Here is a 19,028-nt window from a genome sequence, read left to right on the forward strand (position 1 = left end):
GAAAAGAAACCGGAGAGGAGAGAGCGACATCGGCGGCGGGTGAGGGGAGCGGGAAGGTGGTTCAGAGCTTTTCCACAGCTCGAACAAGCAAGCCTTCGGGATTCACTTAAGCCTTATCGTCTGAATACACAAGGATTTCAAAGGGGGGCGGCGATGGTTTTGCAACGTTTTTATTCAAGTGCTGCAGCCAGCGAGACTGCCGCCTACCCCCTTGGAGCATGTTTCCAGAAGCATCCAGGAGGCCTGGAATGTGCCTTAGGTTTAAGGTGACTGTTGCCCCTGCCTCCGCCCTGCTATCTGAGGTTACCTCAGCGTGTCAGCTTCGGCTCCAGCAGCTTGCAAAGGAGGCGACTCCAAGGCTGGGCAGGAGCCACTTTGAACGAGGAAGTGCCGCGAGAGATCGCTAGGCGGCGCCTGACGGAAACCATCAGCCACACATAGTAACCTCCGCGAATTGTCAAAACATTGCCATGGTTAAAAGGGCCGGAGAGAGAGACAAGTGATCAGGTAATGCGAGCCACAGACTTTTTTTTTTCTCCCCTTCTTCCTCCTCGTTGTTTCGGTTTTTCCGACCGCTTCTCATTTGCGAGGGTTTAACGTGTACCGGTTGGGGTGGTGCGTTTTGCTCGTTTTCCTCACCTTTCTTTTGGGAATGCATCCTTCGTTGCTTCTTTTTCTTTGATTTTTAAATCCACAGCCAGGCTGTTGAACCAGGTGGGAGTTCTTAGGCATGAATGAAGCAAAGCTTTCTCTGGCCCCTCCTCCCCTTCTTGAAGAATGAAACAAAATTAAGCCTTAGACTATAAATGTCCTCCCATTTGCAGGCTGGAGTTGATTTTATAGCTTGAAGAACCCACTAGGAAAAAAAAACTGACGGAGAAAATACAGTGACTATAGTGGTCACACTTACTAAAGATTTAAAATAGGGGAGTGTGTGAGCGTCATCTGGATTCAGCAAGCAGTGGCTTTGCTTGGTTCTGTTAAAATTATGTGGCAGATAGAGCTTAAAGGGGGAAAAAGATTGAAGGAATAAAACCTTTACAGATATTTCAAATAAATTGAAACACATTTTCTACACTGTCCAGGATTTGCTTCACTCTTAACACCTTAAGCTAAAAGTAGACTGATGAATCCTCAATACATTTTTATATTGCATGCAATGTATTTTTTTTTAAAGAGGATAATCTAAAATCTACAAATCATATTGTCTAAATTGAAATGTGATGGTTCTTATGCCTTTCCCCCCCCCAATCTCTGCTTTATATCAATTAGTTTGTGTTTTGAACAAATGTGTTTAGGGTAGTGAGATTGCTTTAAAGATAAAATTGCTTTATTTATTTCCTTTAAAAAATTGCTTACATTTAATAATGCCATTTAGATCTTTCTTTAACATGGAGTCGTACATGCTGGAGATAAAATGCTACATTTCCATAAAGTTTTTAGTCCACATCAATGTCACTCATCTGATAAATTTGATTAAATATTGCAGGAGTGAACAGATTTTTGACAATACTGTAGATTTGTATTTAAAGAGCTAATTCAGCACTGGCAGAAGCAGGAAAAGATTGGTGACCTTGGACCTCTTTTGAATGTAAAGGGGGAGGGGGAAGCAGCTCTCCCCTCTTTGTGGCACTGTGCTTAAGCCTGACAAAATAATCCTATACAAGACCATGTGATTCTATGTCATTCAGTTCTAAGAAAGATTTGGATCCTTCTTCCAAACTCAAGCAAAAATCTTCAAATGTCTCTAGGAAAAAGCTTAACCCTTCATAGGTTTAGTGAAAAAACATGCACATTTCTACTTATTTTTGCTATATTACCATCCAAGGTAGAGAAATGGATCCAACCTATTACAGTTTTAATTTTTCACCCACTGATTGTAACATAAAAAGATTATAACATAGCAACATTTTGGCTTATACATTTGCTTTATAATATTATGGAAGAAGGATGGTCACGTTAACATATTATACTACTTCTGAGTGATTTATGAAGATAAGGCTGTCTGAGCATTTTTCTTGCACTATTACTGCTGACCTACAATACTGTCCCTCCCCCCCCCACACACATACACACTTTTCCTCCTTGAAAATGATAGTGAAGCAAGGCCAACATAAATCCTATTATTGCTACTTCCTGAACCAAACCTATAAATGACAATAAACCATGAAGTCCAGAGTCATATAGGAATACTTTGAAATGTTGCAAAGCCATCTTTGGAACTGCTGTATCACTAAGCATTCTTCATGAGGAAACAATTTGAATACATTGGTCCTTTGTAGGAAGCTTTTACCATCAATCTATAGAAGTTGTGAAAGGTCCATTTCTGGAGATTTTGAAGAAACAATGGAACATCCACCTCTTGTAGATGATTTAATTGGTTTTCCTGCATATGCCACAGAGGTGGACAAGTTGATCCTTGTAACTTTTTCCAATTCTGCACTTCTAAGATTATATAACAGAAGTCAGAGTCCCTACAATTGCCAGACTCCAAAGACATGATCAACTTTTCTTACAGTGTTAAAATCAAATCAAATACAGTGCTTCTCATGCACCCTTTCCAGTTCTAGATTTATCTGTAACACAATGACAAGACCTATATACAGACTTTAGAAACAAAAATCTCAGAACTATTTTTGCAGTAAATCCTTCAGAACTCAGTAATAGTTAAGGTGCAAATTACTGGATTATCTTTTGCCCCCTGAATATTTAGGACTCTGTGCTATGCTGCCTCTTCAGAATGTCTGCTTTGAAAATCTCCTGAATTTATAGAAGAAAAATTACCTGGAAATCAATTGCTTCCTGTTTCTACTTGCACACTTAAATATAGTTATTAAGAAGCTCACTGAATACTATAGGACTTAGCAATGTAAGTTATATAGCCAAGTAAGTACTCATAGAATGGTACTGATATATTTCCTGTAAAAATTACAATTCTAGTCAAACTTGCTGAAATGTAAGAAACACACTGAATACTATAGGACTTATCAATATAAAGATATATAGCACTGGACACAGTGGAACATAGATCTGGAGAGAGAACTGCTCATTAGTCAGTTTTAAATATACGGCACAAAAAGAAAATATCACTGTTCCTTAATCTTGATTTCCAAGTATAGAGTTGTTCACATATTTTATTTGGGGATGATATTTAAAGTAATTGGAAACAGCTTATGCATGAGATGAAACACATCTTGTCTGAAATTTTATAGAAATTAGGGAGGACGGCCTAAAGAGCATGGAAATTAACTGAACTCTTCTGGAGTAAGTAGGATAAAAGCTATTCATGGCTACAATCCAGTCCATACTTCCTTGGAAATAAAATCCACCGGTTTCCTTCCAAATACGCACATACTGTACAGGCATGTATGCGACACACATATTTAGAGACACACAGAGGAAGTGTTCAAATTAATCCGCTCCAGATTTGGCTGAAACAAAATGGACTCAGCTGGCAATCGGAATGCAAGGGCTGAGCCTATGTTCTGCTGGTAAAACCAAAAAAGATGGTTTGTCGGTATTTTTTATTTATTTTTTATTTTAATTCCATTTATATCCCGCCCTTCTCCGAAGACTCAGGGCGGCTTACAAGCTTAGCAGCAGCAGTAGTAGTAGTAGCCACTATCAGAGACGGAAGAAGACATTTTACTTTACTTGGGAAGGGGTCTAGAAATCTGGATGCCGGAGTAGCCCGTGTTTTACCCACCCGCTCCAGGTAAAACACTCTCTCCTTTGCAGCGGGACTGGAAAAGAAAGGCATCCCCGCCTGCTTAAACCAACAGAACGGCCCGAATTTAATCTCTTGGCTTTGCTTGACTGTCAGCAACAGTACCGGGACGGAAGCAGTTTAGCCTGGATAAATCGCTTGACCCCCTCCTTGTAGGCGTAAGCGTGATACTTCTCAAGCGTGGGCCAGACGGGAAACCTCGTTGCTAAAGGGTAACTCCGCTTGGTAAAGCTGGAGGAGAGGGGGTGTGGGGGGGTGGTGGGTGGTGGGGGTGGGGGTAGGAATCCAAACACCACCTGGTTCCATAAGTAACCCTAATGTCGCCCATTGTTTCAGGATTCCGCCGTGGAACGTTCCCGGGAGGGAAGCCTTGTGACGTCAACGCACCTACTAATCCTCCCGGTTGAGGGGGAGCCTGGAGCCATGAGGTCATCGAAGCGGCCAGTGTAACTATCCCGAGAGCAGCGCCAGCGCCAGCGGCAGCAGCGGCGGCGGCGGCGGCAGCTTCAGCGGCGGGGGAGGGGAGCCTGCCCAAGCCAAGGCCGCCTTGGGGATCTCGCAGCCGCACTCCAGCTGCAACCCGAGGCTCTGGCAAAAAAAAAAAAAAAAAAAAAAAGCATGGAGGAAGCTGACACGAAAGAGCTGCAGGTCGGCTCCTGGCTGCCGGTGCTGGTGGAGCAAATGGTGAACGATACCCTGGTGGTCACCTTGAGCTGCGGGGAGAGGCGGTTTACCGGGATCCTTCTGGATTGCACTCAAAAGTAGGAGCGCGAATCGCTTGGGCGATGATTCTCTTTTGCCCTCTCCTTCCCCCACCCCCCCCCGTCTCCAAATAGAAAAGAAAATATAATTTCGGGAAAGGAAAGAGAGAGAGAGAGAGAGAGAGGAGGGGGGGGGAAATCGTAGCTGAGAAGTTGACCGTCCCTACTAGGCCTTGGCTGGCTGGAGGGCGAGGACAGAGCAGCTGGGCGAAAGGCCGGATTAGGCCATAATCAGATTAAAAGAGTTGCATGGCTCATTGCATGGGTGGGGGGGGGAAGGGAGAAAAAAAATCAGGGAGGGGAGAGGAGTTAAACGGTCACGTCGATTCTCTCTCTCTCTCTTTCTCTTCCTCTCCCCTCCTCTTTTTTATTTTTTTTTATAATGGCATATTTTAGTTTCATTTTCTGTTCGGAATCCAGCGTGGAAGAAAAGGTTCCTCTTTCTTGAAAAGAAAAAAAAAAGTCAGCTTTCTAGTTTGCGCCACTGTGCAATCATGTCCTCCCTTCAATTGACGTTTTCGAAGTGGCTGTGGTGCTTTTCTGAAAAGACTGCTGAAATGAGCCATATTTTCCTATGGGGTTAGGCCCTTAAAAAAAAGGTGTGTCTCTCTCGCTAGAGTGTGTTTGTGTGTGTGGGGGGGGGAAGGGAAATTATTGTCTTTACCTTTCAGGAACAGACTCCAGAAGAAGATCAGGTCGCCTCCTTTTGCAAACCTTACAACTTTGCTGAAGTTTTTTTTTTTTGCTCCCCTCTATTCTTGAGGAGATTTCATTGGTGCTACATATATGGACTACTGCTGATGTAGCACAATAATGTTCTCACGAAGACACACGTTGCCATAATTACAGATTTCTTTTGTTTAGGAGATTCTGCACACTTCAAAAAGCTTTTTATCTTGAGTTGAAACTGCCCCAGCTTGCCATTTCCCCCCCCCCCTTTTCACATTGAGCAAGAAAGATGGGCCTCCTTCAGAGAGGGCTTGCACGCCTGAGAAACATAAAGCATACATAAATGCAGAGTAACAGCAAAGCTTATTTCCTTTCCTGTTTTGCAGTTCAGGATATATTCCCTTATTTAATGAAACAACCAGTGCCTATAGTGTGGTTGAGTTAATAATGTAATACTTCCAAAACTGCATCTCTCTCATGTAGCTTCCAAACAAAAGAGTTGCCTAGATTGGCTATTACAGGAGATGTAATAGTTTGATAAAAGTATACAAATAGCTCTATAAAGGCAGAATATCTGAAAAGGTGAAACTTGGCAAGCTGTCAGCGCTAGAAAAATGAACTTAGCCTACTTAGTGGCCGTCTATTTAAAACATTTTGTATTGTTTCTTTCTGAACAATTGGAAATAATCTTTCTCCCTGTGCTTGGTATGCATGCCTTCCGTACAAAACAAAATTTCAAATCTGTTGGCAGGCAAGATTCCCAAAGCCTGGGGTTGTCTCCTTACCAGTGAATTTTCTGAGTAGAAATTATAAATAAATGCCTGCCACTTTTGAAGGCCCCAAATTCATTTTTCTTAATGAGGACTCCATCTTGGCGACAGCTTCTCCATTTCCTCCCCCCCCCCCAGCAACATGCATTCATTAGCCTTTGACAATTATCTGCAAGGATTATCTAATTAGCAGATACGCCAGCGTCCATTAACAGTAAGCAGATGTAACTTAACGTAGGGCTCCTTATAAATTTCAAACCAATAAGTTTGTATGTAGACATAAATTTTCTGTTTAAAATGTATGATAATATGTTTAAGCTAACTGGGAGTGCTGTGTTACTCTCCTTTCCTCCTGATGGCTAAGTTAATGTTGCTGATGTTGTTAAATAGGCACCAAAGCCTTGCTGCAGCTGTATTGATTTCTTTCTGGCACTTGAGACTGTGAAGCAAATTAAAATGGCATGATGCACTGGGAATCTTTGCATATGAGCAGGTTTGCCACAAATTGCAAGGATGCAAAAACTAAGGAGAATTAAATATATATATACTAATTTTCACAGGCCAAATACAAGGAGAATAATTATCTGCTACATTGTTATTATGAGCTGTGTTATGCTTCTGTATCAGTGTATTCCTTTCTCTAGATGCGTGGCTCATAGATTTGAGAGTCTTTTTAAGATCCATATGGTTAAACACTCTGTGGGAGTGAAACAACCAGGGAGCTGGGGCAGAGCCCAAATATGAGTCCTTTTCCTCTCTCGTTATTCTGCAGGAAAAAGGTAACTCTTACCTAACATCCCTTGCAAGGGTGGTTTGAGTTGAAGGTCTAACGCGAAGTTAGCCTTATAATGGGCTAAAGCCCTAAGACTGCAAATTGTTTGCCCCCATTTTAAATGGTGTGAAACCATTGGTCTTGGCAGTTTACTTATTGCTTACTACTCCAAGGGACAGCATTTCTCTTCATGTAGGAAAACCCCTTTTTATCACTACTGCTCAGGTCTTTTTATCTGTAGAGTCCCAAGACAAGGTATACCGTTAGCCCCTCCCTATGCTATATGAGCAGTTTTATACAGTTTTATTGCATTATTGCATCCACCATCTTAGCTCATTTTATATTTACTGGATACATAATAGTTTTCCAGAAAAAAAAGTTTAAGGAACATCTGTGCTGACATTCCTGGCTTGGCTGGAGAATTGTTTGCCTTTGAGGAGACCTTCCTAAATAAATTGGATCTTTCAGTTCCTTAAGTGGAAGGCTTAAATAGCTTTATCTCATGATTTCTTTTCCAAACCACCCAGACAGTTCAAAAGCTTGATGTGTATCCATTCTGAACGTGCTTCCCCTCCTCCTGGTTTTTCTAACCTCCATCTGATCTTTCTATTTGGAAGGATAAGTTGCTTCAAACTAGTTGAATATATTCCTTATCAGATGGTAAAAAATATTTCCACCCAGCTATTTTTAATATTCTAGAGTCACTCTGCTTATTAATATGTAGTATTGAATGTTGATCATGCATTCCCAAATATTCCAGTAAAGCCAGAAGCCTAGATGGTTAAATGAAATAAGGGAGAGGAAAAATCTAAAATAGACAGCATTGAAACAGCTCAGCAGACAGTAAGAAATTAAAGGCAAATTAGAAGGAGGGAGAAAGAGGCCTGGAACATAAATCAATGCAGATGAAAGCAGACTAACAAATTGTTTGAAAGGAAGTATCTAGAAAGGAAAATTAAAAACTCGGGAATGAAGAGCTTGAAGTGTTTAAAGGTAACATTCCTGAAAATGTGGAAAACGTTAAGAGTTTGATTTAGGGAGGAGCTTGTCCTAGAACATTTTTTTTAAGATTTCCAGTTCAATAGCAGCATATCAATATTTGTGAGCCTGTTCCCATCATACTGCTGAAGAAGCCTGAAATAATAGTGGATGGAGATGGAACTTCATGTAAAATCAGTTCCTGCACTACCAACGCCTTATTTCCAAATATCTTTACTTAACACCACATTCTACTTAAGGGGATCATAGAAGTTGCCTTGCAGACGTGTGTGTGTGTGTGTGTCCCCTTTATTACCCACCAAGACTGTCCCTTACAGCAGACATGTCAAACACAAGGCCCGGGGGCCAGATCCGGCCCGCGAAGTGGTTTCATGTGGCCCGTGAAGCCATCCTGGAAACAGTGAGGGAACGGCCCCCACTGCCTTGGCCCTGGCCCAGAGACCCTCCTTCTGCCAGAGACCCTCAGATCTGTCCCACTCCTGCCCAGGCCCCCATAGGCACCCTTGATGCGAACGATGTAGAGCTGGCCACGCCCACCCAGTAGGCCATATGCACTCTAGCCACGCCCACCCAGTAGGCCACGCCCACCCAGGCCACACCCACCCGGCCCCCTGAGGGCAACCACAATGCTGATGCGGCCCTCAATGAAATTGAGTTTGACACCCCTGCCTTACAGGGATCATTTGTGCCTACGCTCTGGCTTGTTCATTCCCCTTCCTTCAAGAAGCTGTGAGCAATTTTGCTGGGAAGAGAGTCAGCCTTCTTCCGTCTAGCAATCTATTGCCGACTGCTGGTTTCCCATTATGAGAAAGGGTGACTTCAGGCAGTCATGGGAAAGGGGAGGATAGGAAGAGAAAAAAGTGCCCTCCCTCTCAGCAATACTTGCTCAGTCTTTTCTTCCTGCCTGCTAATTGCAGAGGGAAACAAACGATCTTAAGCTGGGTTATTGAAAGGAAAGAAAAAGCAGGAAGGTTTTTTTTTATAGCCCTGCAATCCAGCCCCACTACAAGCTGCTGTCTTCTTCATTGGGTTTAGCAGGAGAGAAATTAGGGAAGTGGTCTCTGTTAGCCAGCCTGATTAGCTGGCTTCCTGGGAGAAGCTGGTAGTGCTTTGTGTGCCAGGATAAAAACTACTTTGGGGGTGGGGAGGTTGATTTAGGACTAAATATATCTTGCTTAGTTAGCCATGCTTTAGTGGGGCTTTCCCTCCCCCTTTTTTTTTTGATAAAAATTCGGAGACAGAGATTAATTGATTTTCTGCAGGCTGGAAGTATGGGTGTGTTGTTGATTCCCAAAGAGAGGGCTTTGTCCTTCAGGTGATTTAATTATGCACAGGACTGTTTAAATTGCATTTAACTAATAGTAACTGATATTAGAAGGAAGCTTTTTCAGTTGCTAACCATTCTGGATCTCTGCTGGTAGAGAAATTTGCATCTGATGTTGCTTTCCCTTCTGGTGAGATTCCATCTCTGGCTGTCTTTTCATATTTCAGCGGTGATTAAGAATGAAATAAAATTCTACTTATTTGTATATTGTTCGGGACCCAGAAGACATGAGTCTGCTCCCAAGTCAGCTGTTATTTGGGGTGGATTTCTTGATCACAAGAAAAGGGAACAGCAAGTTCTCCTTTCACAAGTGCGTTGATGTAGAGCAGGGGTGTCAAAAAAACTGCCGGCCCATGGGCCAGTTGCATCCTGCGGAAGCTGCGCCCCCTCCAGCTCCGGCAATGCAAAAAAAGTTACGGCACATCATGTGATATGGTGAGTTTGTCCCCCATGATATAGAGCAGTGATGGCGAACCTTTTAGAGACGGGAGTGCCCAAACTGCAACCCTAAACCCACTTATGTATCGTCGGGTGCCGGGTGGGCGTGGCCCATTGGGTGGGCGTGGCCCATTGGGTGGGTGTGGCTGCAGTGGTAACGGCAGAGTGGGTGGGCCTAAAAAGTTCAATCAATCAATTCCAACTTTGTGAGATCTTTTTTTTTTCCCCACAAGAAGTTGAAACTGATTGATTGATTGAACCTTTTTTTTTTTTTTGCACAGGCGGCGGAGGCCTAAAGCGAAAAGGTTTTATAAAACCCAGCTGAACGCCTAGGACTGGGGCGACAGCGTGTGTGCCCACAGAGAGGGCTCTGCGTGCCACAGGTTCGCCGCCACGGATATAGAGGGCACTAAGAACCCAGATTTCTGTTTCTACCTTTCTTCCAACTTCAGGGTAATCCTCAACTTATAACCACAACTGGGACTGGAACTTCCATTGCTAAGTGAGGCCATAATTAAGCAAGTCATGCCTGATTTTATGACCTGTTTTGGCACAGTTCGTAAGTGAACCGCCCTAGTTAATCTGCGGTTGTTAACCGAATCTAGCTTCCGCCATTGACTTTGCTTCCCCCATTGACTTTGCAAAGGGTGATCGCATGACCCCGGGATATTGCAGCAATTGTAAACACATGCCTGTGGCCAAGCGCCCAAATTGTTATCATGGGACTGCAGAGATACATGTAGTCCTCAACATACAACTGTTCACTTAATGACCATTCAAAGTTACAATGGCACTGAAAAGAATGACCTATGACCATTTTTCCACACTTATGACCATTGCAGCATCCCTGTGGTCATGTGATTTACATTCAGACACTTGACAGCTGACTCACATTTATGACGGTTGCAGTGTCCCAGGATCACGTGGTCCCCTTTTGCGACCTTCGGACGAGCAAAGTCAATGGGGAAGCCGGATTCACTTAACAACCGTGTTGCTAACTTAATAACCACAGTGATTCATTTAACAGATGTGGCAAGAAAATGGGGCACGATTCACTTAACAAATTTCTCCCTTAGCAAAATAAGTTTTGGGCTCAATTGTGCTCGTAATTTGAGGACTACCTGTACTGCAATGGTCATTACTGCAAGAACCATTGCTGACTTTTTTCAGCCCCGCTGTAACTGAACAAGTAGGGGATGTCTGAATAGCTGGTGCTTTTGTTTTGCCTATCACAGCAGTTCCCAAACCTTTCTATACCCCGCACCCCTAGAACACTTCTGGTATATTCTCGCACCCCCTTACAAAAGTTCGAAATAACAGCAACAAATTATGCATATATGCTATAATTTTGAAATTTCTAAACCCGTCTTCCCAACCCCTGGAATATCGTTTTACACCCCCCAGGGGGTGCAAGCACCCCTGGTTGGGAATCCCTGGCCTATCGGAAGACCAGGAAACAAAATTTGTTGGATAGATCTACTATCATTTGTTATACGTTGGCCACATGTGAAAATATGTTGAACCCATTTTACATCATCTCTAGAATTTTTTTTAAAGAAACCATTATGCACAGATATTTTTCTGCATGACTAATGTTTCACCAAAAATAAGAGGACAATGAGGGAAAATGAACTACTGTGTCCACCTATTCCTTCTTTGGGCTAGACTAGTTTCAACAGCATTTGCTGATTCTATGGAGAAAAACAATAATGGAGATTTTCTCCTCTTTTCCTTGGATGCTAGATTTCTAAAAACAATCTGCAAAAATTTGATCAGCAGTCAGATAACTCCTAACCTTACCTGAACTGCAGCATGCCTTAATCCACCATTATTGTGAATAAACTTGTAAGCCCTTTCTGTTCATGTTTCCTGGGAGGTAATTATTGCAACTTACTCCCAAGTAAATGTGCATAGGATTATAACTTTCCTGGTGCTCTCTGGTGGCTTGTGAATTCTAGGAGCTGTCAGGTTATAAGCAATCAAGATCTGTCAGGTTATAAGTAATTGGTATGACAATGGGAAGGTAGCAACAGAGTAGCAGACAAAAATAACATGCATATTAAATTAAATGACAAATGTAGCAGGGTGGCGGAATCATATACAGCAGTAAAGAAGTAGAAGCTTTTGTTCCCCCAGCCAGAAAGGGATTTGTGAAAATATTTAAACCAAGGGTCGGGGAATTTATGGACTTCCAAATGTTGCTGAAATACAGTTTTCAGCAGCTCTAGTCAGAGTAGCTAATGATGCTCTTAGTATCGGGCAATTACTGGAGGAACACATATTCTGATCTTCTATAATCTCAGTCTTTCCAGTTCTAAGCCAAAATACTAGCCGTTGCATCAAAAACTTTCCAGGTGGGTAGTTGATTTGTCTATTTCAGCCTCTGCTGACCTACTCTCCAAATATGTTGGACTGTAAACCTACTGGCCAATGGATGGGAGTGACGGGAAATGTAGACCCACCCATCTAAGGTGGGCAGCTTGAACTATAACCTCCACCCACAGAGGTCACACTTTCCTCCTGCATATGCACAAGTTACTCCAGGGTTTATCGTTGTGATAGGCTTGATTCCTGTATCTTTTTCAGGAATTCAGAAATTTGTACAGTGAGCAGGTTGGACAAGGATGGAGGAGGTGGCATCATAGCATCCAGCTGGAGATAACATGCCTACAACATACAACATGTTTATGAAAATGCCTGAAGGGAGTCCTCATGTGCTAATAAGCATTCAAAATGGACATGCATGCAGTTGGAAAAGTAGTCACACACGCACACCTTCATATGTGCGATTGTTGTATTTTGTTAACCAAGTCATTGTTTATAAACACTGGTGGGCTTATTGTTATGTCTGAATTGGATCCCATTAGATTCTTCATCTTAACTATTTTCCCCAAACTGACACCTTACAAATATATTGGACTTCAGCTCCCAGAATCTCAGCAATGCCAGTCTGTCTGGGGGTATGCCAAATTGAAAGAGATTAGGTTTGTGCTGCATGTGAACCTAGTCATTGTGTAGTGGGAAGAGTTTTGGGAAGCCTCAGCTCTAGTCCAGATTTGGTCATAAATCTCTGTCACCTATGGCTCGTACTAACCTGCCACATCCTAACACACATCTGAACAGATTGTTGTGAAGACAAATAATATATTGACTTACCATAAGCTATTTTGAAGGTGAGTTAGGACATCATTGTAATAAATCAGTTCTTATGCTGCAAAAAGCTGGATAGTGAGTATATTCTGAATATTGTTTAGGGAAGAGTGAATGGTCGTTTTGTCACTGTCTGCTCTCTCTTACTTCAGTGCAAATTCTACAATACAATACAGATCTGAAATCCATATCAATGAAGGCATTTCAAAATCGGCATCTTCCTTGGGTGATTAAAGCTGTGAGCAATGAGGGCAGGCGAAGAGGTTCCTTGATTGCCTTCAGTGTAGATTCTCTTGTGTAAACAATAACCTTGTTGGGCCAAGTCATTTTTTTTTTAGAATTTAATGATGTTTTGAGTGCTCCTGTAAAATGGCTGCCATGTAGGATTACATATTCATAAAATGGCTGTCCTGATGGGTTGATAACCTATCAGGTTATTCTCTGCCACACACTGGCTCCATACGACATTCCTTGCCATCCATATTTACCTTTCTCTTTCTTTTAGAGGTGAGCTCACACTCACCCAAAATGCTTAACCTTTTTAGCTGATCAACCCAACCTGTCTTATTTTCTTTACAGTGTCTGTGGCATCTCCTTCTAGCCCAGGACGTCCATGGTATACATATGGTATTGGACGGTGGCCCTCTGCTTTGCAACATGCATGCCTCCCACTTTATCTTTTTTTTTTAAGTGAATCTTTTAAAGATAAAATCAAATGGGACGGGGAGTCTGGGATACAGTGAAGGAACTATCCTGAACACATGGGCATCTGGTTTGCTTGTCTTTGTCACAGTGGAACAATTGTGAGAGAGCTGCTTTCAGTGTGTGTGTGTCTCTCGGTGTGTGTGTACTATCACAGATACACACAGGCACACATAATACCACTGCTTAGGAAGAAAAAAAAAGCCAAGGCATCTGAATTCCACGGGCTGAAATGTTTGTAATAACGGTGTCAGTACATGGTTTAAGGCACGTTTCTCCCCCCCCCCTCTCTGGATGAGGACTGCAAGCTTTGAGAGCACAACTTGCAACCTTTACGGGCAAGCTTGATTTTAACTGCTACTCACATTTTTTGACATAAAGGGCTGAACAAAACGGCAAGCGGGAAGTCAGGCCGAGAAGTGGGAGCAGATGTCTTTAAAATGAAGGATTGCTCTTTTTAACAGATATTTGACACATCTTTACCTCACATCTGTGGGAGGGGAAAAGGGGGGGCAGGATAATGAAAGCGTCATCAGGGTGTTAGAATCAGAGTGGTAAAGGCACTTTGATTTGGTTTCAGGAGTAGATGAGGTGCTCTTTCGCTGTGCTTGCTCCTCCTCTAGATGATGCTGAGCTCCAGACAAAGTTCCGAGTTCCAGAGAGGATTCCCATTGGGAGAAGCTGCTCACCAGAGCTTGTGATCCTGGCAGTTGAATGAGAGTCCTAGTATTGTCTCGGATCACATAACAATCTTGGATGTTACAAGCGTTAGTAGCAGTGATTGCGGAGGGATTTACTCCTTTACACAATGTCAGTGGGGAAGCTGGTGTTAAGTCACAAGTCGCTGTCATGTGATGTTGCACTGAATGATAGCAGCAGAACTGCCATTGTAAATCAATCACAGTCATTTGATGTTTTGCTTAATGACCTGTCACTTAGCTAGGAAGTTGCCAGACCCAATTTCTATTGTTAAGTGAGGACTAAGTGTAATAAAGCATATAAAAATATTCAAGAACAGAATTTCAGCAGAAGATTCAGGGATTCAGAATTCAACAAACGTTTATTTATGAGCGCATTTAAACCCGCAAACATTGATATATACCGATACCTGTATGGTACTGATTTTATGACTGAGGCTGGTTAACAGCCATAACTGAACAAGTTCTTGGGTACTTGTACTAAGCATGTCCTATCAGGTGAATGTACAACATATCCCAGGTAGATGTAGCTATTTCAGCAGAAGACTGCATCCAAACAGAAAAGTTTGAAATACTTGAAGCGTCATAGGAACAGATTGAATATACATCTTCAGTTTCTGAGAATATGAAAAACTAAAAATGGACTCTCCACGCCCTTGTTCTTCTGATTATCAGAGCCATAGAAGTGCCATCAGAAGAGCTCTCCTCCAAAATACGTGGTTCCTTGAGGCTTCATATTTTTCACACTTGTTAAGTTCTGATCCTTGTCGTGACCCAGTAGTAATGGGTCACTGTTTTCTTCCTAGGCTATGGTATCTGTCTGCTCAAAGTCTTCTAACTCAGCAGCCCCCAACTTTTTGGGTGCCAGGGACCAGTTCCGTGGAGAGAGGTTTTTCCGCAGACCGGAGGACATGGTTTCATGTGCTGCTTACATCCCGTGCGTGCCGGGCTGGAGCTTCACTCCTTCACATGGCCCCGATTCTGGTGTGCTATGGACCAGTGCCAGTCTTGGGCTTGGGGACCCCTGTTGTAGCTAATGGTGGGATTCAAATATGGGAACAACCGGCTCTCTGTGTCAGTGCCGCTTGCGGAGGTCCATTCTGGGCCTGGGCAACAAAGAATTAGCTACCAATTCTGCCGAAGTGGTGCGAACCGGCTGAATCCCACCACTGGTTACCTCCCTCCTTTTGACCCTGTTTTCTCATGTAAAAAAAAAAAAGCTGATTTTTTTGCTGCTGCATCCCCTCTCCATGATCGGACAAAACACTCCAGGTTTAGTGGATGGCTTAATCATGTTGTATGTCAATTTCATTTAGTAGCTCTTAACTGATGGGATAAGTTAGAAGGGCTGTGAAAGGCTCAGGGGGCTTCAGAGTAATCATCTTGGACTGTTGTTATCTGACCTGGCATAAAACAACATCTCAGGCTTCAACTACTGGTTGAAAATATTGAAAAGGGGTGGAATGTGATTGTCCTACATATTTTGAAAATAAAGTTGGAGGGGAAAAAAAAGAATGATTGCCTTCCAGATGTTTTGGGTTACAACTCCATGGGCCATGCTTGACGGAATTAAAAGACCTATAAATAAAATATCTGGAAGGTAGCAGTTTTCCTATCCTACATAGAAGTGTATACGTGGCTGCAGATGCATGTAGTGTGCATGCATCATTTTTTCAAGGTAGTGCCTTCCTGCTTAAATACAACATAGGACTTTTTTTCCAATTTCACCTATCTTTGTTATGACCTTGATAATATTTCTTTTGTAAGTTAAGACGTGGCTGAGTGGCTTTTTCTGTTGGGTGAAACTGTACAATAGTACTGATGTCTTCAGAAGCAGTTCTGAATCTAGAAAACAACTAGATTTTGTGCAAAGAGAAGAAAAATAAAATCAGATTTTGAACTGGCAAGTAGGCATTCTAAGCTCGTGATTATTGTACCTTAAATATTAATTTATTTGCTTAATTCAGTTCTGTTCTATGTTTCCCCCCCAAAAAATTAATTATTTTGCAAGAGATTGGGCGGGGGGGGGACATACGATATAACTGAAAGCAAATTGATTTGTGGAAAAAGGCTTTCCAAATCAACGCTTCAGGTATTATTCAATGCTAAAGCGAAAAATGCGTTTGGATTAGACAGGGAGCTGCAACAGAGCTGGCCAGCTATTGGTAGATGGCAAGAAGTGCATTGGTGCATTGTGTGATGTATCCAAAATGGGGCAGAAAGAGTTCCTTGGAGGTGGTTCTTTTTATATCTTACATTCAATTGTCAAATGTCTGGTACTGTGATGCTTCGTATGTTTTCTATCACAAATAGAAAGTTATCATGTTGTTGATTTCCTTCATGACCTCTCGGATAGACTACTGCAACCTCTCTACATGGGGCTGCCCTTGAATACCACTCGGAGGCTCCAGCTGGTGCAGAATGCGGTCGCGCGAGTTGTGATGGGGGTCTCCCAATACCCCCATGTAACACCTCTGCTCCGCAAGCTGCATTGGCTTCCAGTTGTCTTCCGGGTGAGATTCAAGGTGCTGGTGATGACCTATAAAGCCCTAAATGGCATGGGTCCGGGTTATTTACGGGAGTACCTTTTGCCGGCGTTAACTTCCCATCGTCCTGTGCGCTCCCACAGAGAGGGCCTCCTCAGGGTGCCGTCGGTCAGGGATTGTTGACTGGCAGCCCCCAGGGGGAGAGCATTCTCTGTGGGCGCGCCTGCCCTCTGGAATCAGCTTCCAGTTGAGCTTCGGATGGCTCCCGACCTTGGCTCTTTTCGCCGCGACCTGAAGACTTGGCTATTTGAACTTGCTGGCCTGGACTGAGGGATTGGGATTTTAGATCTTAAATTTAAAAATTTTAAATTTTGGTACGTGTTTTATTGTTTAGGGCCTTTTTGGTATAATTTCATTTTAATTTTTGTATATTATGTGTTGTTCATAGTGTGTTAATTGCCCTGTACACCGCCCCGAATCCCTTGGGAGAGGGGCGGTATATAAATCCAATTAAATAAATAAATAAATAAATAATTGTCATGAGGGGCCAGGAGCCCAAATCATTGCAGTTTAGATATTGTTTAGGTAGTCCTTGAATCAAGGGCCACAGTTAGGACCAGAATCTCAGTCTTTGAATGAAGCAGTCATAAGCAAGACATCATATGATAGCTTCACTCAGTGACTGCAAACCCAGTACTCCTCATTGCAGTCATTAAGTGATTTGTGGTTTGTTAAGTAGCAGAGTCCTAGGTAAGGAACATGTTTGTTTAGGGGAGGGCGATCCTAGGAGGCATACAACTGTCTGTCTGCTCAGGAGATGCAAATCCTTCCTGCCAAAATCCAAGAAGGACTTGAGCTGAGAGGCACTGGAATGCAGGCCTGCCACAATTCCCTCCCCCCCCCCCCCCGCCAATCTCCCAGGAGACTCTATTCACTTAACAATCCCCCTGAGGCACCTTTCCTTACCTCAGTACCACTTTGCTCTGGAGCTGAAAATCCTCTCAAGCTTGCGGTCTTCCCTGACCTCTTCCCCATTGACTTCTGGAGGGAAATTGGCAGAAAAGATTGCAAATGGCGATCACATGATCACGGGGGAAACTTGGCAACCCATCACAAGTGTGAACAGCTTGCTAAGTACCCAGATCACAATCACCTGACCGTAGGTGTGCATGCAACATTTTGCATGGTCGGAAGTGCTTTTTACCTGGCCATAAAGCGCCTTTTCTGAGGCCACCGAATCCTTTTTCACCTTGCTGTGTTTATGAGTGTCCAGTAAGCTCAACTGAAAATGTTAGGAAAGCAAATTTGATTCCTTGGTGAGATTGTAGGTGTCAGGTAGAATGGGTTTGGAAAGAACCAGGATATGAGGATAAGTTGTATTAATCACCTTAATTACAGGCTATACGATGCATCTTAGCAGACTAATTTTAAGGAGACATTTTTATGGAAGCCTCTTGATCTGTGTTACACAGAAATTCTTTCCCTAGGCATAGAAACTATGCATCTGAGTGTTGTTGCTGGCTGAGTTCGACCCTTGAATTGCAGATCTGAGACAAAGTCATTGCTGCAGACCCTCCACAAAGAAAGCTGAGGCTTCAGATGCTGCCAACACAGTCAGCCAGTCCAGTGTCTTGTCAGCTGTTTTCTCTCTGTTGTACTAATATTGCAACAGCTTTTAAATTTATTTATTTGTTTGTTTGTTTGTTTTGATTTATATACCGCCCTTTTCCCGAGGGACTCAGGGCGGTTTACAGGGCAAATTAAAACAGTACAATATATACAGGTTAAAATAAAATTAAATTAAGTAGCCCCAAAATAATTAAAACCTTAACCCAAAACCCTCAGTCCAGGCCGGCAAGCTCGAATAGCCAAGTTTTTAGGTCCTGGCGAAACGAGCGAAGGTCGGGGCCCATCCGGAGTTCCACAGGCAGCTGATTCCAAAGGGCAGGCGCACCCACCGAGAACGCTTTCCCCCTGGGGGCCGCCAGCCGGCACTCCCTGACCGGCGGCACCCTGAGGAGGCCCTCCCTGTGGGAGCGCACAGGACGATGGGAAGTTGATGCTGGCAGCAGGTGCTCCCGAAGATAGTCCGGACCCATGCCATTTAGGGCTCTATATGTCATCACCAGCACCTTGAATCTCACCCGGAGGGCAACTGGAAGCCAATGCAGCTTGCGGAGAAGAGGCGTTACGTGGGAGTATCGGGAAACCCCCATCACAACTCGCGTGGCTGCATTCTGCACCAGCTGAAGCCTCCGAGTGGTCCTCAAGGGCAGCCCCATGTAGAGAGCATTGCAGTAGTCTATCCAGGAGGTCACAGGCACATGAGTGACTGTACGTAAGGCGTCTCGGTCCAGATAGGGCCGCAACTGGCGAACCTGGGCAAAAGCCCCCCTGGCCACGGCTCCTATATGATCTTCCAAACTGAGCCGTGAGTCCAGGAGGATGCCCAAGTTGCGGGCCCTATCTACGGGGGGGTAACACCTCACCCCCCATAATTAATGATGGAATAGACTGGTTAATCCGAGTTGC

The 19,028-nt window shown here is 43.4% G+C and overlaps 1 protein-coding gene across 3 annotated transcripts in view; it reads left to right on the forward strand.

Moving 5' to 3' along the window:
* The first annotated feature begins 468 nt into the window (after nt 1-468).
* Nucleotides 469-19,028, forward strand: part of PWWP2B (PWWP domain containing 2B) — a 54,956-nt gene continuing 36,396 nt past the window's right edge. For 2 of the 3 annotated variants that reach the window (XR_014492734.1, XM_083364543.1), the window contains exons 1-2: nt 2,904-3,939; nt 4,064-4,488. Coding sequence is in view for 2 of the 3 variants with exons in the window: in XM_083364543.1 (XP_083220669.1) it covers nt 4,346-4,488 (143 nt within the window). In the remaining variant the exon portion in view is untranslated. Of the gene's footprint in view, nt 508-2,903; nt 3,940-4,063; nt 4,489-19,028 lie in introns of those variants that run through there. The other variant, XM_083364544.1, reaches the window with a different exon arrangement.

Source organism: Vipera ursinii, assembly GCF_947247035.1.
Source record: "Vipera ursinii genome assembly, chromosome: 5".
Taxonomy (NCBI): Eukaryota; Metazoa; Chordata; class Lepidosauria; order Squamata; family Viperidae; genus Vipera; species Vipera ursinii.